Below are 27,918 nucleotides of genomic sequence, written 5' to 3'. Positions count from 1 at the left end.
TTAATATTTGAAGCAATAGCACTACAACACTTAAGTACTCTTACTGAAAAATTCAATGGATTTCATGCACCTAATACTGTAATATGCATGAGTTTTAAATAAGCAGCTGAAAGTTAGACCGAGGTATTTCTGGTAATGTAACCTACCATACCATTACTACAAGGAATCACAGAACAGAAAAGCAAACACACATGCAGAGATACATTATATTTCACAATATAAAATCAGCATTAGTGGCAATTATCAGTGATATCAAACACTGGTTACGTAACAGCACATTGTGGAAGTTCTGTACATCCAACATTTCTACAGATGTCTGTGTAAGTAAATGTCTGTGAATTGACTGGAAAATGAGTGTACATGAGTTGTTCAGCTAATCAAGCTTCCACCAGCCACATCTCTTCTGTCTTCTTATCAACATGATAAACACATCAGGACGTTCTTGTCTGGCTTCCCCTCACATGATTTGTAGATAAAAAAAATAATAATAATTAAAAATCTGATTGGTGCTATTAAATCCCCAGAAACACAGCTTTACTCAGCTAACTGGCCAAACACCTTCTAAACACACCTTTATACATAATTTCCAGCCTGTCCCACGGAAAAAAAGGAGCATAGTCAGTTCACTCTCAGTTGTAGGTTGAGAGGTCACCTCCATCTGTGTAAAGGCAGTTTATGATGGTGGGCATCCCAACATTAGCTCATGCTTTCTCTAAGCAAAAGAGTAGATGGCCACAGGAGATGTGGGCTCAGAGTTGTCATGGTATGAGCTCCTATCTATATTCCTCTTACTGACGCCTGTGTATTCTCCGATGAAAGAGCCATCCTCATTAAACTCGATCTCTTCCCCCTCTCCGTACTCCATGAGGCTGTCGTCACTGTTTGTTCTCCTCCCAATGTGCTCAATTGCAGCTTGACTGCGTCCCTGTTGACTTTCCTCCTCACTGGGGTGAAATACAACATAAAAACACACAAACGGGTATTGCTGTACAAACATGCATTGGGGTTCAAAAGTCTATATTGAAAATCTGGGACTCCAAATCTAATTTAAATTAAACCTGGAAATTAAATTTTACTTTTCACTCAATGAAAATACTGGTAATATAATATGTAATGGAAAAAATGCATTAAATTAGACAGATTAGACACTTCAGTACATTAAAATAAGGTTGTGAAGGCAATGGTAGGCTAATATTATTCCAAACAAGCCTCTGATTGTAAAACAAACCAAAAAGAGATACATACCGTCTAGAGTAGGGCAGGGTGGGCACTCGTGTTATCCTGCAGTATATATTCAAGTCGTAAAATTGCATCAGTGTGCAGTTTTGTGTGGAGAAACAAATACACTTACTCAATTTGCAGTAATGCTGAAGCCATATATAGAAATATAGGGTAAAACATGGGACATTCTACTGATGAAGTCAATAAATATTTTCAGTAAAAATAAAAAATATAAAAATTCAAATATTTAATTTTGTATATTGTTATGTTATGTCTTGTTTTAAAGCAAATAAGAAACTAGCAAAAAGGTCTAACACTTGTTATGTATGACATGTATCATACCTCTCAAGAGACCTTCAGTGGTCCAATTGCAAATGACATAGGGTGAAAATTAAAGGGAAAATGAACAGAGTGAGACATGTTTGATGAATGAAGGGATGAATTGAGGGGACAGAGGGACAATTATTGTGGCATACTGTGTATACTCCTAATCAACCTGTGCTAATACGATAATGTTATGATGTAAATGATAGGATTAATTTTTCACCCTTTAATACACCTCACATGCTGTTTTCATGTACTGTAAGTGCAACACTAAAAAAAACTTTGCCAGTATTAAATACAAGTAAACTTAATATTTTTAAAATCGAATAGAAAAATATTTGTGCTTATTTGCATTCTATGAAGTGAATTTACAGGATGCTGCTTATCAAACACAGTTACCTGTAATCAAATGTTCCATTCTCCCTATCGTCCATAGGTTCCAGCGCAAAATCTTTTTTGTCCCGCACTAACAAATAAAACAAAACAAAAAACAAAAAAACAAGATAAAAAGCAAGGGTATTTATTTTGCCACATGTATCTTAGGCACTTCATAATAATGCTGAATGTAATAGATTGTTTTTTTTTGTTTTTTTCGTTTGTTTTTTTTTTTGTTTTTTTTTTTTTTGTTAGGGCGATCTGTCTCACTTTCAGTTTACCTGGGTACTTTCCTCCTCGACTCCTCTTGATGAAAAAGACAATAAGCATGATGAGGACCAGAAGAGCAACCGCACACATCAAACCAATGAACCAACCCTGCGTCACAATGTCCACTTGCTCCCTTGTATGCTCTGTTTATGCACACACAGGAAAACAAGCAAACATCTTTAAGAGTAAGGAATCATTTTCAAAAAGTTTCTTGTTTAATCTTGTGAATTAACTCTTACCCTCGGTTGTAAAATGGGGCGATTCCTCCGTAAACGCTTCCCCTACTCCAACCTGGGTCTGAGCTGCCAATGAGAACTTGTATCGTGTGTATCGGTCAAAACGACGCAGGGAGAAGTAGGTGATGTTTGGAGGAATGTATTCCACCTGGATTCTGTCCCCCAAGGTGACGTTCACTACAGAGGGAAACTCACTACAGACTTACTCATAGAAATTGCAAGAGCATTCATGTGTATCTGATGTGAGTGCAATACTTACGGGTCTGGTATTTGAGGATATATCCTGTCAGAATGCCATTGGGTTCTGCGGGTTCTTCCCAGTCCAGGTAAATGGTGTCATAGTGCCTGTGCATGATTCTGAAAGATCTGGGAATCGATGGCACTAGAGTGAAAGTTAGATGCATTTGGTCAGGGCCATGTATGTGGGCGTAAGATATTTCAATGTCAAGCTGTTCAGTTTCGTACCTCCTTCAAGCGTCTGAAACTCAATTGTGTGGCTAGGTGGACCCTCATAGCGGTTATTGGCCACTACAATATACATCCTGTAGTTACTATAAGGGACAAGACCAGTCAGGGTTCCAGACAGACGTGGTCCATTAGCTTTAAAACTCTTGGTCTTAATCCTCCTGCTTACAGTGTTCCAGGGCAGCCGACTGCTCTCTCTCCAGTAGTAAATCTGAGAAATCAGCAACAGCTCCATCAGTGGCCCATATCATTGATTGTTTGGACATTATCAGAACTATTCAGCTAAGAAGCCACAAATCTTTCACTTTTAGCAGATAATTTTTACATGTACAATGACTGATAATGACATCACTGTTATAAATGTCCAAATTTTCAAGTCTTACTTTGTACTCTTTTATTTCACCCATGATATCAGCCCTTGCTACTGGTTCCCAATGGACTGTCAGCTTTGTGCTCTCCATGTCTGATACCCTCAGCTCAGATGGAGCAGCAATAGGACCTGTTTGAGAAACCCAATTTGAGAGAAGCATTGGCTGTAAGCCATTTCTTTAACCCTTTCTTTAAGGAATGATTTTTGATTTTCTGTATGTTCTGAAATGAATCACTTACATAAGGATTTTTTTATATTCTGTTATACTACATGGCCAAAAGTATGTAAACATTGTACAAACCCTTTCTAATTAATGGGTTTGGCTATTGCAGCCACGGCCATTACTTACAGGTGCATATAACAAAGCATATAGCCATGCAATCACCTCAACCAAACATTTTAAGAAAAATTGAGTGCACCAAAGAGCTCAGTGACTTTCAAGGAGGCAGAATCAGAGAATACCACCAAAAAAAATGTTTTACTGAGACTGGCCATACTCAAAACACATGACTGGCCTGCACAAAGACCAGAACACCTTTAAACACCTTTGGGATGGTTCAGAATGCTGAACTCAGTCAGGCCCCATCACCAGGCTCATAAGGAATCTGTGCACGTAACCATTACCCAACATCAGTGTCTGATCACCCTGATCTGTGCTCTTGTGTCAGAAAATGAGCAAATCTAAGCAGCCATATTCCAACATCTAGTGGAAAGCCTTCCTAGAAAAGTGGAAACTGTTATAGCAGCAAAGTGAGAACCAACTGCCTATTTAGGGCCATGGATTTGAAATTAAATGTTTCACATATTTTTGGCCATGCAATATATTTTGATGAATTGAATCTTGTGTGTTGTGTTTTTGTAATGTTACAAGCTGTTTTTTGATAGTTTCTATCTAATGTATCAAATTTGTTAGGTTATTGAAGTAGGTGTGATGCAACTTACGGTCCTCTCCAGAGTAGCCAATGACGACAGGGGATTCTGGGCCGTAGCCAAAAAAGTTGACTGCCTGAACTTTAATCTCATAGGGTGTGAAGGTGTCAGTGTCATAGATGATGTAGCTACACCACCAGTATGTTGTATAGTTCTTCCACTCCTCCCTTGAATCCCTTCGTCTCCACCAAACCATATAGCCCAGTTTTGGGCCATTCCATTCTCTGTATTCCAGAGGCTTCACACAGAACAAAAACATCACAGTCAGGGACAAAAATAGGCACTTACGAAGCACAAAATGTAATAAAGTAAGTACATAAAACAGTTGCTCGCCAGTGGCCTGCAACTTTACACTATATGGAACTGCAACATGATAAATGCTCTGTAACAAATGATGTGTTGGATTCACTTAAAATATATACATAGCATTTTTGCAAATTCAGTAAATCAAATTCAGTCAGCACGATCAGAAAACCTTTGTTAGATATACATAAATGTATCAGTTTATTCAATTTTATTTGCTTAAAAATGTATGTCACATAAATAAGATTTAGCAACTAATAGCAAGTTGTTTCAAATGAACAGTTATATCACTGTTTCTACTTAATTTACTTGGCTCTAAGAAAATAACAATTGAGGTCAGGCATTAAACTTGATTCCCCAAAGTGCACATAATGCTTCACCTATGAATATTCACATGCGCAAGGAAAAATTACATAGATCGAACAGGACCCAAATGGAACACTTATGGAACTAATCACCCTAATGGTGACTTTACACAAAACAGTTATTTACAGTAAAACAACATCAATAATACTAAAAAGAGATAAAATCTCTATGTATTTAAATAACAACTAATTAATTGTCCACATGAGTTCTTCTTGACCAGACATACATGCTTAAATTATTCAAGCACAAGGGCTTATGGGTATTCCCCACAACCTCAGTTCTGTACTTGATTGTTTGAGTTAGTAGTCCTTAAAATCTTAATTTTATGGATTTGTAAGCTGAAGAAGTTCAAGGAAATAACGATTATTCATTTACTTTTAGAACTTTCTTCACCTTAAAATATATATTTTGTGTACACATTGAAGAATATTACATAAAGCTAAAAACTGTATAAATATACATTTCTGAGTAGAAGCTATTTATTTTTATACGTTATGGTGGTTGAGGCAAAAAAATAATTTTTTATTTTATTTGTTTTTTTCAGTTTGGTTTAAGTAGAATTGTAAGAATGATAGTCTGACCCTAATTAATCTGTCACGACCCACACGTCTTCCAACAACTTTAAGTTGATCTATGATGCCTATTTTTTTCTCTCTCTCTTAAACTTCATGTAGCAAGCAAAACATTTGTGAAATATTCCTGGCATTAAGCCACCAAAATGAAAATATGATGAACAAAACTATGAATCTTCATGTTTCTGTGCCAGTTGCAGTCTCTTCTTCACTGTAAATAGCATTGCCTTTCAAATCATACACACCATGTAAAACTTTAGTTTCTGAACAGGCAGGGTTTCTAAAGAATAAAGAACAAAAATAATTGCCATCCATCAATCATCACCTCCCAGCTGATTTCCATGTTATTTCTGAACACGCCACTCCCCAGTCCTTTAATGTTTCTTGGAATGGCATCAGGCACTAAAAAACAAACAAACAACCCCAAAAAAAAAAAAAAAACCCACTTCTATTATAATGTAATAATAATAATAGATACATATTGTACACCCATTCAGCTAATATGAAGCATAAGACCTTAAAACTGCTAAAAGAACCTCTCATTATGTGAAATGACCTACCAGCCCCACCAGTCTGGTAGTATACAGATGGCCAGCTGGGTTTACTGGGGCCTATACCATTTACAGCAATGACCCGGAAGCGGTACTCTACAAACGGTGTCAACTGTAAAATTACAGAGTTTAGATTGCCAGGGTAACTGGTCAGATTCCTCCAGCCACTCGGTATCAGCCAATAATCAGCAAGGAGATCTTCAGAGTACTGAACCAAGTATTCTAAAAGAGAATTCATTCAGTATAACATTATTGTGAGTCTACATGGTTGTTTACAATATTTTATTTTATTGTGTGTATAGTAGGATGAATCTGTGTTTTGTATACCTTTAATTGGACTGTGGTTGCTCAGTCCTGGTACCCAGGTGAGTCTAACACTCCTCTCTGATGGGTCAGACACCTCTAAATCAGTGGGAGGGTCTGGACGGTCTAAAATCAATATCACACAGTGTATATATATACAGTACATATGCATGTTTAAAGTACCACAGTTTATATGTATACAAGTGTGTGTGTGTGTGTGGGTGGGTTTGGGTGGTATATAAGGACATTTTTTTAGGTTACAAACTGGTAATTACAAGGGTATTATGCTATAAATGTGGTTTATGAGGACATTTCTAGTGTCCTTATAATTAAAATCGCTTAAAAAAATATACTAAACTATGTTTTATTGAAAATGTAAAAATGCAGAATGTTTTTTGTGAGGGTAAGGTTTAGGGGTAGGGTTAGGGTTAGGGGATAGAATCTATAGTTCATACAGTATAAAAATCATTATGTCTATGGAGAGTCCTCATAAGGATAGCCGCACCAACGTGTGTGTGTGTGTGTGTGTGTGTGTGTGTGTGTGTGTGTGTGTGTGTGTGTGTGACACAGAGAGAATGAATACTGTATAGGTACTGGTACCCATCACAGTGAGTTTAGCTGAGGCAGTAACCTCCTCCAGTTCACTTTTAACTCTGCATGTATATATGCCTTCATCCCTTCTGTACACATCAGCAATGCTCAGAGAATCCTCATCTTTTGTCATCCTAGAGAATACATACACATAATAGTCAAAAATGGTATCTTTTAATTTAACAAATTCAAGATCCTATAGAAGTTGTATTTACCTCCTTCCTAAGATCAAGAACTTCTTGTCTTTAAGCCAAGTGACAACAACCTCCAGAGTTGAGTCAAATTTGATCTTACAATCAAATCGAGCCAGACTTCCTCTTATGACTACAGTATTGTGCGGGGCACGGATGATTTTGGTGGGCTCTACAAAATAAGCACAGGTTTAATCTACTAACAAGTACTTCAATATACAAAGGAATTCAAATTAAATAAAGACAACCTTAAAATAGATTGAGACTGAGTCTGAATTTTATTGAAATTAAAAATGAAAAATAATATTACAGCATAATATTATACAAATAAAATTAACATTTATTTTTTATTTCATTTAAATTTGATTGGTTAATTAATTTATATTTTTGTTTTATTTTATGCAATAAACCATACTGTAATAAATCAAAACCATCCATAATGTATTGTCATGTTCTTCTAGTTCCACATATTAAAATTAAAAGACTTTTAGTTTTTTAGTTTTTTTACATAATTAAACTCAAAATGTATATCTGACACTTTAAAGCAGCATCTATGCCAAAGACTAACCTTTGACCTCTAACTGAACCTCCTTCTCATCTCGTCCAATGACGTTGCTCGCAACACATACATAGGTTCCCTGATCTTGCAGCTTTGTGTTTCTGATTTCCAATGTACCATTCGGAAGAACCCTGTAATGACCTCCTTCTAACATACCCATTCCTGCTTTTGACCTCAAAAACAAACATACACCCTATATATTCACAATATTGAAACTTTTTGTTCTGTTTATCCAATGCATTACCATAGTCATCTTTTCTACTTGTAAACATCTGCAGTGTGAATCATACATTTCCTTGCATACATGAGCTACATACTTTATACATAAGTCTCATATGAATCAGTTTGTGTCTGTCATAGATTTGTGGTATGGTACAAAAGTGAAGTCTATGTAAAGTACTGACTTGAATGCTGGCAATAAATGACAAGACACACAAATAATTACCATCGCAGGTCAGGCTTAGGAGAGCCAAAATATGGGCAGTCTAAAAGAGTACGATTGCCTTCTGTCGATTTAACAAGCTCATCTCTGGGTCCCAACAGACGTGGTTTCATATCTACAGAGTCACACAACAGTCAGTTACAACCATTGGTTAAAGTTAGTTGTACATAAAGATTCTAGCATTTGTCAATTCGCCCTTTTCTCTCTCTTACCCATTACAGCCAAAAAAGCATTTGCCATGATATAGCCATACTGGTTTGAAGCATTGCACTGGAACACAGCAGCACTGTCTGGAACAACAGAGTGGAATGTCAAAGTGTCTCCAGAAACCTGTCTGCCCGGACTCCTAGGGGCATCTGAAGTGAACAGAGAGATTGTGTGTGTTACAAAAGCTTTCCAGTGCAGTTGTTTGCTCATAAGGCTGTTTTGTCTCTTACCCATGATAGGCTCTCCATTGACTAGCCACTGAATCTGGGGTTGAGGAATTCCATCAGCTTTACACACTATACTACCACTGTCATCACGAGACAAAACCAGACTCTCAGGTCTCTCCACCCAGAATGGAACCGCTGCACAAGTTATAGATTCAGAGAGGCACCGATTGAATTGAGATTGGATATTAAACTAGTTCTTGCAATTCTTAAAGGGATAGTAAATTCTGTCATCCTTTACTCGCCCTTATGTCGTTTCAAGCCTGTATTACTTTCTTCTGTGGAACACAAAAGGAATGTTTTTTAAGAATATTCTACACTAGGCCAGTAGCTTTCTAGGCCAAACCTGGCCTAATTATAGTCTGTTCCTCACACAAAGCTATCGTATGGCTTCAGAAGACTTGAAATATAGCACACGAGTTACGTATATGGGCAACTTTTATGATACTTTTATGGTATTTTTTGTCATTCTGGAGCTTGACAGCGCCAGTCCCCATTCACTTTCACTGATATGGATGTTTTCAGTGGTGTTCCACTGGAGAGAGAAATTCAGTAAATGATTACAGAATTTCCATTTTCCTTTAAGGAAAATCCATATCTCAACGTTATAAGTCAATAGTGATAAATATTAATGATAATAGTAAAGTAATGAATTATTCTACATTCGACCCTGACGGTGATGATGTGGTCCAAGCTGCCCATCCTGTTTGAAATGGTGCATATGTAGTCTCCTCCATCGTCCATAGAGATCTTCTTTATTCTGAGCATTTTATTAAAGTTCTCTAACTTCTTTCCTCCCATGGACAACTCCTCCCAATTTTTGGTCCATTTGATGGAGGGAGTTGGACTACAACAAAATAGAGAGAAACAGTGTTGTTTTAATTTGAGTCTTAAATACTGCCATTTAACCCTTTAATGTATACCTCAAGTCTTTAGGGACCCAGGACCTGATTCCATCCCCTGTACCTCATCCATTTTTTTTAAGTTATGCCCACACCTCTTTGGTATTCCTCAACCTTTCTCTTCTGAATAGTGTAACAAAACAAACAAGCATCATATATATATATATATATATATATATATATATATATATATATATATATACAGGGTTGGGAGGGTTACTTTTGAGATGTATTCCACTACAGATTACAGAATACATGCTGTAAAATGTAATTTGTAACGTATTTCATTAGATTACTCAAGGTCAGTAACATATTCTAAATACTTTGGATTACTTCTTCAGCACTGGAAGATTTTTTCACTTGTTTTGACTATAAAAACTCTGCCAGTACAGTGAGACAAAATACACATGTTAAAAATACATTCTCTGAAAAACCTAAATATCTTATGCAGTGTTGTTTCTAAAACAAGATAAATCAAATTGATCTTGTTTTAAGGATTTGTAGATATTTTTACAGGAAAACAATAAAAAAATTATTATCAAGAATATGATTTTTGCCCTAATATCAAAGGTTGTACTAGAAAAAAAGAATTATGATCCAACATGAATTTTCTTGATAAAAAAATATGATTGTGCCTGGTAAATTGTGCATGTAAAATGGCTAGAAATAGCATTTTAGTTTAGCGTAAGGCTGACAATTTACACAAGGTTTATTTCTATTTCTTCTGCTCCAAACTTACTTCAAACTTACTTCTCTGTCTGCTCATATGAATGTAACACATCATAAGAAAGTGTTTCACCGCTGTTCAAATGCACTTTGGATCGCGTCATTTATATGTATAAATGTTTTCCATCTGAAAGGACTAAATATTAAATGAAACAAATGACAATAAAATGCAAAGTAATCTCTTCAGTAATCAAAATACTTTTTGAGTGTAACTGTATTCTAATTACCAATGATTTAAATTGTAACTGTAGTGGAATACAGTTACTTATACTTTGTATTTTAAATACGTAATCCTGTTACATGTATTCCTTTACTCCTCAAACCTGTATATATAAATATATATTTATATATATATATATATATATATATATATATATATATATATATATATATATATATATATATATATATATTCAATGGTGGACAAAAGTTTGTAATAATGTACAGATTTTGCTCTTATGAAAAGAAATTGGTACTTTTATTCACAAAAGTGTCATTCAGCTGATCACAATGTATAGTCAGGACATTAATAACGTGAAAAAATTACAATTTGAAAACATTTTCAGAACTTCTTAAACTACTTCAAAGAGTTCTCATAAAAAAAACCTCCACGTGCAGCAATGACAGCTTTACAGATCCTTGGCATTCTAGTTGTCAGTTTGTCCAGATACTCAGGTGACATTTCACCCCACGCTTCCTGTAGCACTTGCCATAGATGTGGCTGTCTTGTCAGGCACTTCACACGCACCTTACAGTCTAGCTGATCCCACAAAAGCTCAATGGGGTTAAGATCCATAACACTCTTTTTCAATTATCTGTCGTCCAATGTCTGTGTTTCTTTGCCCACTCTAACTATTTTTTTTTTTTTCAAAAGTGTCTTTTTCTTTGCAATTCTTCCCATAAGGCCTGCACCCCTGAGTCTTCTCTTTACTGTTGTACATAAACTGGTGTTGAGTGGGTAGAATTCAATGAAGCTGTCAGCTGAGGACATGTGAGGTATCTATTTCTCAAACTAGAGACTCTGATGTACTTATCCTCTTGTTTAGTTGTACATCTGGCCTTCCACATCTCTTTCTGTCCTTGTTAGAGCCAGTTGTCCTTTGTCTTTGAAGACTGTAGTGTACACCTTTGTATGAAATCTTCAGTTTTTTTGGCAATTTCAAGCATTATATAGCCTTCATTCCTCAAAACAATGATTGACTGACGAGTTTCTAGAGAAAGCTGTTTCTTTTTTTGCCATTTTTGACCTAATATTGAGCTTAAGACATGCCAGTCTATTGCATACTGTGGCAACTCAAAAACAAACACAAAGACAATGTTAAGCTTCATTTAACCAAACAAATAGCTTTCAACTGTGTTTGATATTATGGCAAGTGATTTTCTAGTACCAAATTAGCAATTTAGCATGATTACTCAAGGATAAGGTGTTGGAGTGATGGCTGCTGGAAATGGGGCCTGTCTAGATTTGATCAAAAATGACTTTTTTCAAATAGTGATGGTGCTGTTTTTTACATCAGTAATGTCCTGACTATACTTTGTGATCAGTTGAATGCCACTTTGATGAATTAAAGTACCAGTTTCCTTCCAAAACAGCAAAATCTGTACATTACTCCAATCTTTTGTCCGCCAGTGTATATATATATATATATATATATATATATATATATATATATATATATATATATATATATATATATATACAGGTCTTTAATGACCCTATAAGCCTTTGTAATTAAGCAGTTATAATAAATAAATAAATAAATATGTATATTTATTATAACTGCTTAATTACCAAAAGTGTATAGGGTCATACACTCTATAGGATCTGAGATATGTAAGATTGTTGCTTTTTTTTTTTTTTTTGCGCTTCATAAATCATATTTTTATGATAATAATTGTATGATTTCATATCTATATAAGTTTACTATAACATGATATCTATTTCTTTGTTTATTACAAGACAAAGGAGGAATATAGTCATACAAATGACTACTATATCTCCTAGATTTTCTGTGCAACAATGGTTAATTATCAGTATTCCATACATATACATTCCGTACACATACATATTATACACCGATTAGTTACAACGATTAAAACCACCTGCCTAATATCGTGTAGGTCCCCCTCGTGCCACCAGAACAGCTCTGACCTGTCAAGGCATGGAATCCACAAGACCTCTGATGGTGTCCTGTGGTATCTGGTACCAAGATGTTAGCAGCAGATCCTTTAAGTCCTGTAAGTTGCAAGGTGGGGCCTCCATGGATCGGACTTGTTGGTCCAGCACATCCCATAGATGCTCAATCGGATTGAGATCTGGGGAATTTGGAGGCCAAGTCAACACCTTGAACTCTTTGTCATGGTCCTAAAACCATTCCTGAACAATTTTTGCAGTGTGGCAGGGCGCATTATCCTGCTGAAAGAGGCCACTGCCATCAGGGAATACCATTGCCATGAAGGAGTGTACATGGTCTGCAAAAATCTTTAGGTAGGTGGTACCTGTAAAGTAACATCCACATGAATGCCAGGACCCAAGGTTTCCCAGCAGAACATTGCCCAGTGCATCACACTGCCTCCACCAACCTGCCTTCTTCCCATGGTGCATCCTGCTGTCATCTATTCCCCAGGTAAATGATGCACACGCACCCAGCCATCCACATGATTTAAAAGAAAATTATTCATCAGACCAAGCCACCTTCTTCCATTGCTCCTTGGTCCAGTTCTGATGCTCACGTACCACTGTAAGGTGTACAGGGGTCAGAATGGCACTCTGACCGGTCTGCAGCTACGCAGCCCCATACGCAGCAAGCTGTGATGCACTGTGTGTTTTGATACCTTTCTATCATAGCCAGCATTATATTTTTCAGCAATTTGTGCTACAGTAGCTCTTCAGTGGGATCGGACCAGACGGGCTAGCCTTCGCTCCCCATGTGCATCAGTGATCCTTGGGCGCCCATGACCCAGTCGTCGGTTCACTGGTTGTCCTTCCTTGGACAACTTTTGGTAGGTACTAACCACTGCATACCGGGAATACCCCACAAGACCTGCCATTTTGGAGATGCTCTGACCCAGTTGTCTAGGCCCTTGTCAGAGTTGCTCAGATCCTTACGCTTGCCCATTTTTCCTGCTTCCAACACATGAAATTCAAGAACTGACTGTTCACTTGCTGTCTAATATATCCCACCCCTTGACAGGTGCCATTGTAACGAGATAATAAATGTTATTCACTTCACCTGTCAGTGGTTTTAATGTTGTGGCTAATCAGTGTACATGCTATTTCTTACTCATGGTGGCACTGATGTATCAGTGATTGACTTGATTTACATTTGACATTGCTATTTGACGAATGAGCAAAGTGGAAGTAAACTATAGCAAGTACAACACATGAACAGTATGATTTGGCTATTGTCATTTGGGTGAACTACTGAAATTATGTAAGATGTGTGTCTCTTTAGACTCAAAAAGTGCCTGAAAAATACATTTGTGTAGCTTATGTGTTATGTCTAGTTCAATGTGTGTTTGACAGCCAGGTGAGTCTCATGAAATTTCATTGTGGAAGTAATGCATCCTGATTAATTTATTGCACCATCTCTTCAATATGTGGAAAGTAAAACATCAGAATATATCAGAATATATTCTATTCTATTATTTTCTAATTGTCTTGAAAAAAAAAAAAAAAAAAAACATTTGACACTATCTGGGCATTTTGTAGATCCATTTGTGATCGATACACATGCCAGGTTGCTAAAGACCCTATTATGCAATAATGTTTGGAGAAACATACAAGGAATAGTTCACCTGGATACTGCCATCATTTACTCAACCCATGTTGTTCCAAACCCACCTTTTCTCTGCTGTGAAACACAAAATGTAAATTTTCTAAGAATTTTCCTGGCTGCTCTTTTCAACATTATGAAAGTAAAATGAAAATTCATCTTTTGTGTTCCACAGAAGAAAGAAAGTCATCCAGATTTGCAATGGCATGATGGTGAATCAAAGATGACAGTTTTTCATTTTTGGGTGAACTGTTTCCTTCATCAAAATCAACTCTAGTAATAACATAGCTTTTGAAAATGACATACAGTAGATAATGTTTTAGATACTCTGCACCTGCCCTTTTGACTGACATTTCACCAAAAGGCTTTTAAGACTCACACTCCGGCAGCAAAACACTCCAAAACAAGTTCTTCCCCCAACATTGCGGTCATTGTGCTGGCAGTTCCTTTGGGTTTCATAAACCTGGGTGCTGTATGGGCTGCCATGCGAGCTAAACAGACAGAAAATAACACAGTTGTAACAGAAGAACTCCACACTCAACATAACAACCCTCACAAACTGCCAAACCAAGCCAAAGCATGATTAACTAGTTAGCAGATCCGTAATGGCCAACTGAATATATACCATAAAGGGGCATAAGATAGAGTCCCAACTCACCACTGTATTAGACTGTTAGATGGTTTTAATCATTGTTCATCCACAACTGAATACACACAATCACAGACATTGAGGGAGAAATATTATATCAGCCATATTAGACCAAATTACAAATCAAAAGTTATACTAAAGTATGTATTTGAGCACACAGACCTGTGAGCACCTGTAGGATGAGAGGTGGTTTCTGTTGAATGGTGTTCGTAAAGGGGAAGCGTGCAACACAGACATAGTTCGTAAGAGCATCCTCTTCCACGATACTGGAGAAGTACAGATCTCCATTCTCATCCATTGATACTCGACGATCCTGACGTATAGGTGCCATGGCTATGGAATAAAGATAAACTTGTGGGCAGCTGACTTATGAAATACTTGTCACTTTTAAAATTTTGAAATTTGAAATACTTTTACAAATTCACACTCCAGGATGAGAGTCGCGTGGCACCATGCAGGGGTCGGAAGTGTGAACGGTGAGCTCTGCGCACTTTGCTAGCTTTAAATTTTTTTTGTATCATAAACCAGTGAGATTTGATACACCCTGCTCCATAACTGTTCTAAGAAGTCATCATGTCAAAGAATTCAAAATCCTTGGACTCTGGAGATATGACACTCACGTGCTCAAGCTGATACCCCAGACAGGGCCGTAGACCAGGGACTCAGTTTTGACAGTGCGGCGGGAGAAATTCAGCGGCAACTGTCCAGCATGTCTGTAATGCTGGTGAAGGTTGTGGCGGACTTGGAAGATCTTGCGGTAATACATCGATCGATTACTTCCATGGAGGCGAAATTCTCTGAGTTGGTTACAAGAATTTGGGAGGTTGAGAGACGGATTGATTATCTGGAGTCATCGGAGAGGGAATTAGCTGCTAATCCGCTAGCATCCAAAGCAGATTTGGAATGTGTTTGGGAAAAGCTGGAAGACCTTGAGAATCGTAATCAATGAAACAACGTCCGATTTGTTGGAATTCCTGAGCATGAGGAAGGCCGAGATATGGTGAAATTCCTAGACGAGCTCTTCCTGAGCCTGCTCGACATAACAGGCCAAAAGCTGGAAATCGAGCGAGCTCACAGAGTCCCGGCTCGGAGATCTGATGAGGGACACAGACCCCGATCAATTCTGGCTAAATTTCTGAGATCATCCGAAAAAGATCTTGTGTTATGTGAGGCGAGGAATAAAGGAAGGCTTTCCTGGAAGAACCACAGCATTTTCTTGTTCCCAGACTTTGTGAATTCGACAAGGGAGAAATGTGATCGATTCAAGGTTTGCAAGAAAATCTTACATCAACGGAAGATCACTTTTGCACTGATCAGGGCCTGTCTCCCTCATCGTTGCCGTACATGGACTGTTTGAGTTTGGAAGGATGGACGCCGGTTGGCGCTGTCGTGCACGGGGTTAATGCGCACATTTTTCTTTTTTCAGTTTGTTTGGTTCTGGGGGAATTTCGGAGTTTGATTGTTGCACTAATGTTGGAATGTGGTCTTTATAATCTTGTTTTTGACACAATCTATTTTTTCTAATATGTCAAAATGTTAATATGAGTGGACTGTCTCTCTCCACATGGAATGTGAATGGGTTGGGGCACCCCATAAAAACAAAGAAAGTTATTTCTTTTCTTAAACGTAAGAAATATGATATAGTATTTCTTCAAGAAACGCATCTTTCCCCGCAGGAAGCTGAAAAATTTGGGAAGATATGGGGTGAGCATGTTTTCTTTAGTGCTGGCACAGGTAAGAGCAGGGGAGTCATTACACTGATAAGTAAGCATCTACAATTCAAATGTCTCAAACAGATTAAAGATAAATTAGGAAGAGTCATTATTGTTTTAGCAGAAATTCAAGGGCAAAGGTTGATTTTGGCTAATATTTACGCACCTAGCGCTGATGATCATGGCTTTTTTATACAGTTGTGCTCAAAAGTTTACATACCCTGGCAGAAATTGTGACATTTTGGCATTGATTTTGAAAATATGACTGATCATGCAAAAAAACTTTTATTTAAGGATAGTGATCACATGAAGGCATTTATTATCACATAGTTGTTTGGCTCCTTTTTGAATCATAGTGGTAACAGAAATCACCCAAATGGCCCTGATCAAAAGTTTACATACCCTTGAATGTTTGGCCTTGTTACTGACACACAAGATGACACACACAGGTTTAAATGGCAATTAAAGATTAATTTCCCACACCTGTAGCTTTTTAAATTGCAATTAGTGTCTGTGTATAAATAGTCAATGAGTTTGTTAGCTCTCACATGGATGCACTGAGCAGGCTAGATACTGAGCAATGGGGAGGAGAAAAGAACTGTCAAAAGTCCTGCGTAACAAGGTAATGGAACTATATAAAGATGGAAAAGGATATAAAAAGATATCCAAAGCCTTGAAAATGCCAGCTAGTACTGTTCAATCACTTATTATGAAGTGGAAAATTCTGGGATCTCTTGATACCAAGCCAAGGTCAGGTAGACCAAGAAAATTTCAGCAACAACTGCCAGAAGAATTGTTCAGGATACAAAGAAAAACCCACAGGTAACCTCAGGAGAAATACAGGCTGATCTGGAAAAAGACCCCTCTCCAAACATAGCACTTATGGTTGTGACCATAAAGCTCTATTTTGGTCTCGTCACTCCAAATTACAGTGTGCCAGAAGCTGTAAGGTGTGTCAAGGTGTTGTCGGGCATATTGTAACTGGGCTTTTTGTGGCATAGGCTTCTTTCTGGCAACTCGACCATGCAGCTCATTTTTGTTCAAGTATCGTCGTATTGTAAAGTTCCATTACCCTGTTACGCAGGTCTTTTGACAGTTCTTTTCTGCTCCCCATGGCTCAGTAAATAGCCTGCTCAGTGCATCCACATGAGAGCTAACAAACTCATTGACTATTTATACACAGACACTAATTGCAATTTAAAAAGCCACAGGTGTGGGAAATTAACCTTTAATTGCCAGTTTTTGTTTTGTTGTTTTTTTGCATGATCAGTCATATTTTCAAAATCAATGCCAAAATTTCACAATTTCTGCCAGGGTATGCAAACTTTTGAGCACAACTGTAGATCTTGAAGGGATGTTGCAAGCCGCTGGCACCCCTCATGATATAATATTGGGAGGAGACTATAATTTATTGATAGACTCAGTCCTTGATCATAGTGAATCATAAGCGTGTAAGCCCCCTAGAGCAACATTGACGCTTCTCAGGATGTGTAAAAATCTTGGTCTTGCAGATATTTGGAGATTTCTGAACCCATCTGGTAGGGACTATTCATTTTTTTCATCAGTCCATAAGATTTATTCTAGAACAGATTTTTTTTATATATATCAAAGTCCCTCATTTCATCTGTTGTTGATTGCTCAATTGGAAACATCTTAGTCTCAGATCACGCCCTGGTGAGATGTTGCCACATATGGAGAAAAAGAAATCGTATAGTTGCCGCTTTAATATATACCTTTTGCAAAATCCTGATTTCCAACAAATGTTAAAGGCTGAAATCAATGTCTATATGGATACCAACTGGTCCTCAGTATCTTTTGTGGGTGTGGCTTGGGAGGCATTTAAGGCAGTTCTTAGGGGTCGAATCATACAGTATGCCTCATTCATCAAAAAATACAAAGCACAAGAACTTGTGGAGTTGGAAGGGAATCTGATGGCCACAGAGAACTGACCTGATTGAAATACAGATATAATACTATTTTGTTGCGGAAAGTGGAGTTTTGGTTATTCAGGGCAAGACAGTCATACAAGAGAGAGAGTCTTTTTCTACCATTTCCTCAGTGAAATCTGCTGGTGGTGAAATATTTACCTCAGCCATTGATATTAATAATGCTTTTAAAGAGTTCTATCTTGATCTCTATAGTTCCATGTCTTCATCTACTGATGAATATATTAGAAACTTTGTGGAACCTCTAGAACTCACTAAACTGACGACTGAGCAAAAAAATTCTCTAGATTCTGAGATAACTTTGGAGGAGCTTGACGAGGTAATTAAGGCCCTGCCTACTGGCAAGGCTCCGGGGCCAGACGGCTTTGCCTCAGATTTTTTTAGATCTTATGCTGCAGATCTGGCTCCACTTTTGTTAGAAGTTTATACTGAATCATTAAAGACTGGAAAGCTTCTGCCAACCATGATACAAGCCCGGATCAGTCTGATTCTTAAAAAGGACAAAGATCCAAGCGAGTGTAAAAGTTACCATCCAATTTCCCTGATCTAGCCAGACGTTAAAATATTGTCAAAAATTTTGGCTAATCGATTAAGTAAAGTTATGACATCTCTTATACATATAGATCAGGTGGGGTTTATTCGGGGCTGCACCTCTTCTGATAACATTAGGCGTTTCATTAATATCTTGTGGTCATTGGCGAATGATCAGACTCCAGTCGCTGCCATCTCACTTGATGCCAAAAAGGCATTTGATATGGTAGAATGGGATTATCTTTTTAAGATTTTGGAAATGTATAGGTTTGGGAGTACATTTATGGATGGATTAATTTGCTTTAGACAACCTGTAGTGTCTATACAAACAAATGGATTAATTTCAGATTATTTTCTTCTGGATAGGGGCACCCAGCAGGGTTGCCCTCTTTCCCCACTATTGTTCTGTCTTGCCCTGGAACCATTAGCAGCCGCTATAAGAAAGGAGGATGATTTTCCAGGGGTGATGGCGGGAGGGATGGTGCATAAGCTTCTGCTTTATGCAGATGATCGTCTCTGACCCCACAGATCTATGCCTTGCCTCCACAGAATTATTAATTCCTTTTCTAAATTCTCAGGATACAGAGTCAGTTGGTCTAAATCCAAGGCTTTGGCTCTGACGGCGTACTGCCCAGTGACGGCTTTCCAGCCGGGTACCTTCCAGTGGCCCAAACAGTGCATTAAGTATTTGGGTATTTTATTCCCAGCAAATTTGTCTGATTTAGTTAGAGTTGATTTTGACCCTTTAATAAAAAAGGTTTTCGAACGATGTGGGCAGGTGGGCTTAATTACATTTATCGATGATTGGGAAGGTTAATGTTATTAAAATTAATTGTTTTCCAAAAATCATCTACCTGCTACAGTCACTCCCTATAGATGTCCCCCTCTCTTATTTCAAGCAATTTGAGAGCATAGCGAAGTCTTTCATTTGGAATGGTAAGCGTCCCAGATTACATTTCAGTAAGCTGCATAGGCCGATTGACAAAGGTGGGCTAGGCCTACCCAAGATTTTGTTTTATTATTATTCGTTCAGTCTCAGACATTTGGCTCATTGGTCGCTTCTATCTGAAAGAGCCCCACCCTGGTTTTGTATTGAACAGGAAGTTATTGCCCCTATTTTGCCATTGCAAAGCCTTTCTATCAATCTAGCCAGAGAAGTTAAATTACACCCCGTTATCTTGCATTTGCACTCGGTATGGACAAAAGTGTCCAGAGTGTTTAATTTGTATATTTATCTAAATGTTGCCTCGAGCTTATGGCTGAACCCCAAATTACATATTAATAAGTCCCCTTTCTGCTGGTCAGAGTGGATTGTGAGGGGGGTTACTATACTCGGTGACCTATATGAGAGTATTGTGTTGAGATCCTTTGAAAATTTGGTTCAACATTTTGGGATCCCCAGATCTCAGTTTTTTAGGTATCTACAGCTGCGCCACATGCTCTGTATTATTTTTGGGAATAGCATACACCCCCCTAAAGCGGCAGATACTATGAGAGTGGTGATTACTGCTTTAGGAAAAGGTCATGAGGCATCAGTGTATTACTCCCTGTTAATTCAGAGTCTGGGGGACGGAGCCTCAACCACTCTCAAGAGATTATGGGAGAAAGATTTAAACTTGGAATTGGAGGAGGGAGAGTGGGCTAGGATTCTAAAAAACATCAAGTCTGCATCTAGAGACGCAAGGGTGTGCCTTATGCAATTCAAGATTTTACATCGGTTCTATTGGACCCCCTCTAGATTGTATAAGCTTGGTCTTAAAGAAACACCCACCTGCTGGCGATGCCAATCAGAGGATGGAGACATAACCCATGTCTTTTGGGGGGGTGTTAAGATCCAAGAGTTTTGGTTGAAGGTTCAGAGTTTGGTGTGTGATGTATTGGGCACTCGGGTATCATTTTGCCCCTGACTCTGTATTTTGGGCGATGGGGCAGTCATCGATATTGAAAATAGACACATAAAGAGTTGGGTCTTAACCAGTGTCATGATCGCCAGGCAGATCATTTTAAGGGGCTGGAGGTTGGCTGGAGCACCCTGTTTTCAGGAGTGGTGTTCGAAATTGGGAAGGGTGGCTACCTTTGAAGAGGGGTCATTTAGAAGAATGGGGAGGTATAACTTGTTCATGGAGAAATGGGGCAGGTATATGTAATTTATAGATGTGTGATTATTATTATATGTTTTTTTATTTATTTGTTTATTTTTATTATTTTGTGTGTGTGTGTGTGTGTGTGTGTGTGTGTGTGTGTGTCTATATCATATACAACCACTGGGTTGTTGTTGGGGCCAGGGTGGGATTGGGGATTGGGAGGGGTAAGGGTAATAGTGGGGGTTAATGCTGATTCTGTGTATATATGTTTTGTTTTTCTATGTTCATTTATGTGAATCAGTAAAAAAATGTTAATCTGAAAAAATTCACACTCCAGGACCATTAAACTAGTGAATGCAAAAAGGTGATTAAAAATGTTGAAGAGCTTAAAGGAAATGGTGACCAGTCACAGGACCTAAGATATACGCTTTCTCTTATACACTCATAGACTTTTAAAGCTAATATCATGTTGGTGAATAAAAAGCCCATGGACACATATTGTGTCATAAAATTCTTAAAGATGAACATGCTACTACAGATACTAGTAGTTCTTTCTTCTTACGTACTTCTTCATAATGTCAGTGGTAACTGTAGTGCCAACTTTGGTTACCACAGTCAATTAACTTGTATTATATCACAAATGATTGATTGATATACTCACTGCTGTTTAGCCAGTAGGTGTCAGGATTTGGAGGGCCTACAGGAGGGTTGCAGGGAAGGATGAGAGGAAGTCCAACCACCACCGAGACTGGCTCCAGATATTCTTTCAACCATGTACGAGCCTCTGAGTCATACAAAGACATGCACATGACAAAGACACATTGAAACATCAGTGGACTAATTGGTATTAATTGTTGTACAGTACCATACTCATGTTATTGCATTGTGAAGGCTTACTGGAGACACGTAGATGGATGTGACTTGACAGAGCTGAGCCAAATTCGTTAGTTGCTGTGCACTGATACACGCCTTCGTAGTCATCAGGGCGACCCCAGAAGAAAATCTCCAATGTGCCAGAACGCCTCCTCATGCTGACCTGAGGATCCCGCGCTACATTCAGGTATACTCCATTACGTGTCCATGTGAAGCTTCATACAATACAGAGGCGAATGAGTAGAAGCTTTCATACTTCACACTTTATGCTCTATTCTTTTACACAATTATCCAAAGCCATACTTAAATGCTCATTACATGTGACATATATGTAATATATTTTATAAACTTTGTGTCCCTTAAAATCAATCAGTATTTTAGGACTGTCAGACAAACATTACAATACAAAGTACGAGGAGGCATAAGCCAGTCTAGTAGGAAAGAAAGATCAATTTGGCACAATGTAAGGTAAATAAACAAGTTCTACAAGGAAGCCAATGAAATAATGTGCAGGTAATGTGCGATGTGTTCTTTTGTTGCTCTTAATCTGTGCTTTGTACAGTGCAATATTGTGAAAAACAGGCAGGAGGCCATTTCAATAGTTCAGTTTCTTAGTGATAAATGCATACATCAGTCTCTCACTGCCTGCTTCTGACAGATACTGCATTTTGTCAGTATTTCTAAGATGATAATAAGCAGTTTTGGGGACATTCCTATTATGGGCAACAAAATGTATATGCTGGTCTTAAAGAGATAGTTCACCCAAAAATGAATATTTTCTCATTTACTCACCCTCATCCCAGATGTGTATGACTTTCTTTCTTCTGCTGAACACAAATGAAATTTTTTAGAAGAATATTTCAGCTCTGTAGGTTCTTACAATACAAGAGAATGGTGACCAGAACTCAAAGTCCAAAAAGTATATAAAGGCAGCATAAAAGTAATCCATAAGACTCCAGTGGTTAAATCAATGGGCGATATGATAGGTGCAGGTGAGAAACAGATCAATATTTAAGTCCTTTTTAACTATAAATATCCACCTTTGACCAGCTCCAACCAGTAGCTGGCTGAATGTAAATGTCACTTGCACACCAGAATGTGGAAGTGGAAGTAAAAGTGTAGATTTACAGTAAAAAATGACTTAAATATTGATGTGTTTCTCACCCACACCTATCACATCACTTCAGAAGATATGGATTTAACCACTGGAGTCTTAAGTATTCACATAATGGCCTTTATGTGATTTTTGGAGCTTAAAAGTTCTGGTCACCATTCACTTGCATTGTATGGACCTACAGAGCTGAAATATTCTTCTAAAAATATTAATTTGTATTCTGCAGAAGAAAGAAAGTCTTACACATCTGGCATGGCATGATGGATGGATGGATGGATGGATGGATGAATGAGAATATGATGAGAAAAATTCCATTTTAGGTGAACTATCCATTTAAAGGAATGTTATATACTTGACTCATAGACTTCCATTGCAACTGCATAACACATTTTGAATCTAAATTCTGTGGTCTACTAAATATAATTCTATTTTTTGGTGGTAGTCAACAGCATTTTATCAACCAAATCTACCTTTGAAGCACACTACTTAAAACAAGGGAATATATTACAGTGTTCACGGTAAAGAGCTTGTTGATCAGAAATCAGGTTTTGTTTACTTACACTGGAGGCGGATTCCCTGTAGCCTCACACTCCACTACAATGGGGTCAACTGGATCTACAATGTAGTCTTGAACACTCTCCTTAATGATCATTGGAGGCTGTCTGACTGTGGGGACATAAAAATTATAAAATTTTAGCAAATTAAAAGAATGTACAGTAAGTATGAAAGCAAATGATGGATGGATGCAGAATATCTACACTGCCTCACCATCAGGTGGTATTTCCATTGCTAAAATCCATGTTTGCTGTAGAATTGTTAGTATGGCAGGGATCGTCCAACATTTCAGAGCTCTCATCTCTGCTGTGGACATCATCTGCCTCATCATGCTATGACACCAGAGAAAATGTTAACACCACTACTACAACAGCAACAATTTACTCAGTAACAGCTGTCTTGAATCATCTTGTTTAAATGTATGTCGTTTTATACTTACAACATATATGTTAGTTCATAATCAATCTCTATTGCTTTTGTTTTGCATTTGTTTTGTTTTGGGGTTAATGGTCAACTATTCTCAAAGCAAAACATCCTTTATTCGGTGGCAGCAGACTCAAGTGAGTCTGGAGATTAACATATAAATATATTATTTCTACAACCCTAATTTCGAAAAAGCTGGGACAGTATGAAAAATGCTAATAAAAACAAAAAGGAGTGATTTGTAAATTATATTCACCCTTTGCTTTATTGAAAGCGCTACTTCAACACATTATATGAGGTTTTACCTTGTGAATTGCATTGTTTTTTTGAAAATATACAGTAATTTCAAATCAGATGATTGCAAAACGCTCCAAAAAAGCTGAGACAGGGGCAATTTAAGACTAATAAAAATTTGATGAGTTGAAATAACAAGGCGATGTTAAACAGGCAATTATGTCACAGTATATAAGGATCCTCCAAAAAACAGCCTAGTCCTTCAAGAGCAAGGATCACTGGAGACTTGTCAATTTGCCAACAGATGCTTCAGCAAATAATCCAGCACATTGAGAACAATGTTCCCCAAAGACAAATTGGAAGGATTTTGAGCATTTCACCCTCTACAGTGCACAATATAGTTAAAAGATTCAAGGAATATGTTCAAATCTCGGTGCGAGACAAAAACCATTTCTGAATGCGCGTGATCTCTGATCCCTCAGACATCACTGTCTTAAAAAATGTCATTCATCTGTAATGGATATCATGAACATGGGCTTGGGATTACTTTAGTAAACATTTGTTAGTCAACACCATTCGCTGCTGCATCCACAGATGCAAGTTAAGACTTTACTATGTAAAGCAGAAGCCCTACATCAACACTGTCCAGAAGAGCTGCCGACTTCTCTGGGCTCGGTCTCATCTTAGATGGAAAGTAGAACAGTGGAACCGTGTTTTTTGGTCCGATGAGTCCATATTTCAAAAAGATTTTGAAAAACACAGCCATTGTGTTATCCGGGCCAAAGAGGAAAAGGACTATCCTAGCTGTTATCAGCGTCAGGCCTAAAAGCTAGTGTCTGTATGGGCCAGGGGTGTGTCAGTGCTCATGGCATGGGTATCTCGCACATCTGTGAGGGCACCATTAATGCAGACAGATATGTAAAAATTTTGGAGCAACATATACTGCCATCCAGCTCCGTCTTTTCCAGGGATGTCCCGGAATTTTCAGCAGGACAATTTCAAACCACATACTGGCCGAATAATCAGAGAGTGTGGGTGCTAGTTTGGCCTGCCTGCAGCCATGACCATCTCCAATTGAGAATGTGTGGTGCATTATGAAGCACACCATACGGCAACAGAAACCCTATACAACTGTGCAGCTAAAGACCTACATAATGGATGATTGGGGGAAAATTTCACTTTCTAAACTTAACAAACTTGTGTCTTCAGTGCCTAAATGCTTAATAAGTGTTATTAGAAGAAATGGTGATGTTTCACAGTGGTAAATACTCGACTGTCCCAAATTTTTTGGAGCGTGTTGCCATCATCTGATTTGAAATTACTGTACATTTTCAAACAACAATGAAATTCACAATTAAAAACATCATATAATGTGTAGTTGTAGTGCTTTCAATATAGCATATGATGAATATAATTTACAAATCAGTTCTTTTTGTTTTTATTAGCATTTCTCATTCTGTCCCACCATTTTCGGAATTGGAGTTATAATAAAATAAAGCAATTAATTTACAAAATCACTTAAAGATAATATCCAGTAAATGTAACCATCAGTATAAATAGCCATACTATATGTGATAAATGTACCTTTGCAACAAATCGGTTGAACACATAGAACATTTATTTATTTATTTTTATTTCTGTTTCTTTTTGGATTGATTTCAAAATAGACATGACAAAAAAATAACAAAATATTTTTCTTTCAATATATATATATATATATATATATACACACACACACACACACACCTGTATTTACTGTATGTATGTATATATATATATATATATATGCAAAGTTGTATATTCACAAAGCAAGAGTCACTCAGCCTTTGTATGCAACATTTTGTAACACCAATGGTGTTCAAATATGACAACACAAAATCCTAGACTTCTGAAAACTGTGAAACATCTAAAGCTTTTAAAATGTTTGTAATTTATCTTTTATTTTTTTCTGTTTTATTTTATTGTATTTATTCTAATTGGGTTTTTTTTAATGAGTTTTATTGTATACATTTTTCTTAATTTGTTTTTATTTATTTTTATTTTTTTAATTATACTGCTCTATTGTGTACTTTGTTTTAAAACACACTGTTACTGATGCGAATACAGGTAAGATTAATTGGCACATTTCCGGAAACCCTGCCCATTACGCAGCTATTTGCTTTGACACACTTGCGCATAAGCAAATGAACATAACTCGCTGAATTCGTGATTTACATGAGAATTCCCCAAAAGGCGTTTGTAGCCAGAACTTTAATACGGCCAAAACATTTTAAGAAATTTGAATTTTCAGTGCCTTTACATTAATAATTCAATACAATATAAAAATACAAATAAATAGGAGTCTGCTTGTAAAATAGCCTATTTACTAACAGCATTCCACCGTACGAGCTTTAACTACATTAAAGTGAAAATTTCAGTCAATTTCCTAGATTGGGGAAAAATATGTAAAGCTACATAAGTTTGGTGAAATGCTGGTGAAAGGCTACTGCTTTGATTTCACATTCAGTCTAAAAAATACCTCATTACATACAGTATATTTAGCAAAACATCAGTACACAAACTGACCTATACCATCTGAACTGTAGAATCCAGGATTCAGAAAATCTTCTTTATCTGTGCCAGCAGGTAATTTCACAATGCTAAAAGAACATCAAAATCGTATGAAAATAAATATGGTCCCAGAAATAGTGTTAAAATTACATATTGTTATATTACACAAAATTACACAATTAGTTTGACACAATTCAGTAAAGAAGTACATTTGGAGATGGTTACCTTTTACATCTGACCTGCAGATTATTTCCTCTTTACGGTAATTAAGCTGCCATCAGCATATTCCAAAATTAGAAGCAGAAAAATGATGAATATCTAAACAGATGTTTTCTGTTATGTATACATCTCCAACTAACATCACTTCTCATTGTCTTCATCCATTTGCCCACTCTGCCCATGAACCATGAATGACGTTCCACCCCCTCCATCTCTCTCTCTCTCTCTCTCTCTCTCTCTCTCTCTCTCTCTCTCTACACTCAGTACTACTTAAATCACATAATAGCACTAATACTGGTGTGGCAATGTGCATCATATGTGTCGTGAGAGTGGCAGACGCTTTATTGTACGAATAGTGACTGAATCAGAAAACAAGTATAAATCAATAGAGTCTTTTGTATTATTCAATTTGGATCTATTCTTATTTTTTACATCTTGTCATAAATAGCCTGTACTCAACTCAAATATATTTTGCATTCATTTTGATTATGACATCAATGTGTGGGCCTCATTGTTTGGTCCTGAAAAAAGAAGCTAACTCAATGAATGAAATGTTTGTTTCTCTGTGAAAATTCAAATGTGGTCATGCGACTCGGGATTGCGCCTAATTGAGATTTAAATGGTTTTTAGATTACAAGCTTTCTGTTTCAGAAACTGATGCCCTTTTGTACACTTTGACTTCATTTTACCTTAGAAAACTTTCAATGCATTTATGTGAGTTATAATGGTCCCGTTAAGAAACAGAACAGGTAGTGAATAATGTCTATGCCACAACATCCCAGAGGGCAGAGCTTGTCTCAGGAGAGTGGATGTGGGTTGAAAAAGGATCTCAACCACTGAGACACATTCCTAACCCACATCAGCACTCAAGAATCTACGGACACATAAAGTATATTTCACTGGGCACATACATTTGTACTGTCCACTCCACATTAGCATATAAGATATTGAGTGTCATGAGTGAACAAAAAAGTTCATGAGTCATCTCACCAGTAAACAGAGACGTGTGTATGATGTAATTCTGGTCATCTTCTCAAGCCCTTCAGTATCCTAAGCAGTGCACATGACATCACCAGCGCTACTGTGCCATGCACCAAACTGTACAGCGCAGGGCATGAGCCTGA

The 27,918-nt window shown here is 37.4% G+C and overlaps 1 protein-coding gene across 2 annotated transcripts; it reads right to left on the bottom strand.

Annotated features, from left to right (window-relative positions):
- Positions 1–27,908, bottom strand: LOC127419455 (neurofascin-like). Of its 2 annotated transcripts, XM_051660841.1 has the most exons (29): positions 27,785–27,908; positions 26,801–26,846; positions 26,591–26,664; positions 23,582–23,700; positions 23,374–23,479; positions 21,724–21,914; positions 21,488–21,610; positions 14,716–14,886; positions 14,284–14,395; positions 9,163–9,347; positions 8,507–8,638; positions 8,282–8,425; positions 8,073–8,184; positions 7,637–7,800; positions 7,093–7,240; positions 6,887–7,011; positions 6,311–6,412; positions 5,993–6,205; positions 5,758–5,834; positions 4,204–4,429; positions 3,275–3,390; positions 2,892–3,102; positions 2,686–2,808; positions 2,430–2,603; positions 2,202–2,333; positions 1,945–2,011; positions 1,564–1,575; positions 1,246–1,281; positions 1–944 (listed from the first exon to the last, which is right to left on the bottom strand). In XM_051660841.1, exons 4-29 carry the CDS (start codon positions 23,697–23,699, stop codon positions 713–715), a joined length of 3,552 nt encoding a protein of 1,183 aa, XP_051516801.1. In that variant the 5' UTR covers position 23,700; positions 26,591–26,664; positions 26,801–26,846; positions 27,785–27,908; the 3' UTR covers positions 1–712. The 2 variants fall into 2 exon arrangements, with proteins under 2 accessions (XP_051516801.1, XP_051516802.1); XM_051660842.1 differs by lacking the exons at positions 1,564–1,575; positions 27,785–27,908 and having other exon boundaries at positions 26,801–26,945.
- Positions 27,909–27,918: the final 10 nt, after the last annotated feature.

Source organism: Myxocyprinus asiaticus, chromosome 28 (assembly GCF_019703515.2).
Source record: "Myxocyprinus asiaticus isolate MX2 ecotype Aquarium Trade chromosome 28, UBuf_Myxa_2, whole genome shotgun sequence".
In the NCBI taxonomy this organism is placed as follows: domain Eukaryota; kingdom Metazoa; phylum Chordata; class Actinopteri; order Cypriniformes; family Catostomidae; genus Myxocyprinus; species Myxocyprinus asiaticus.
Note: the sequence above shows the minus strand (reverse complement) of the source record. Positions and strands in the feature narration are given on the sequence as shown.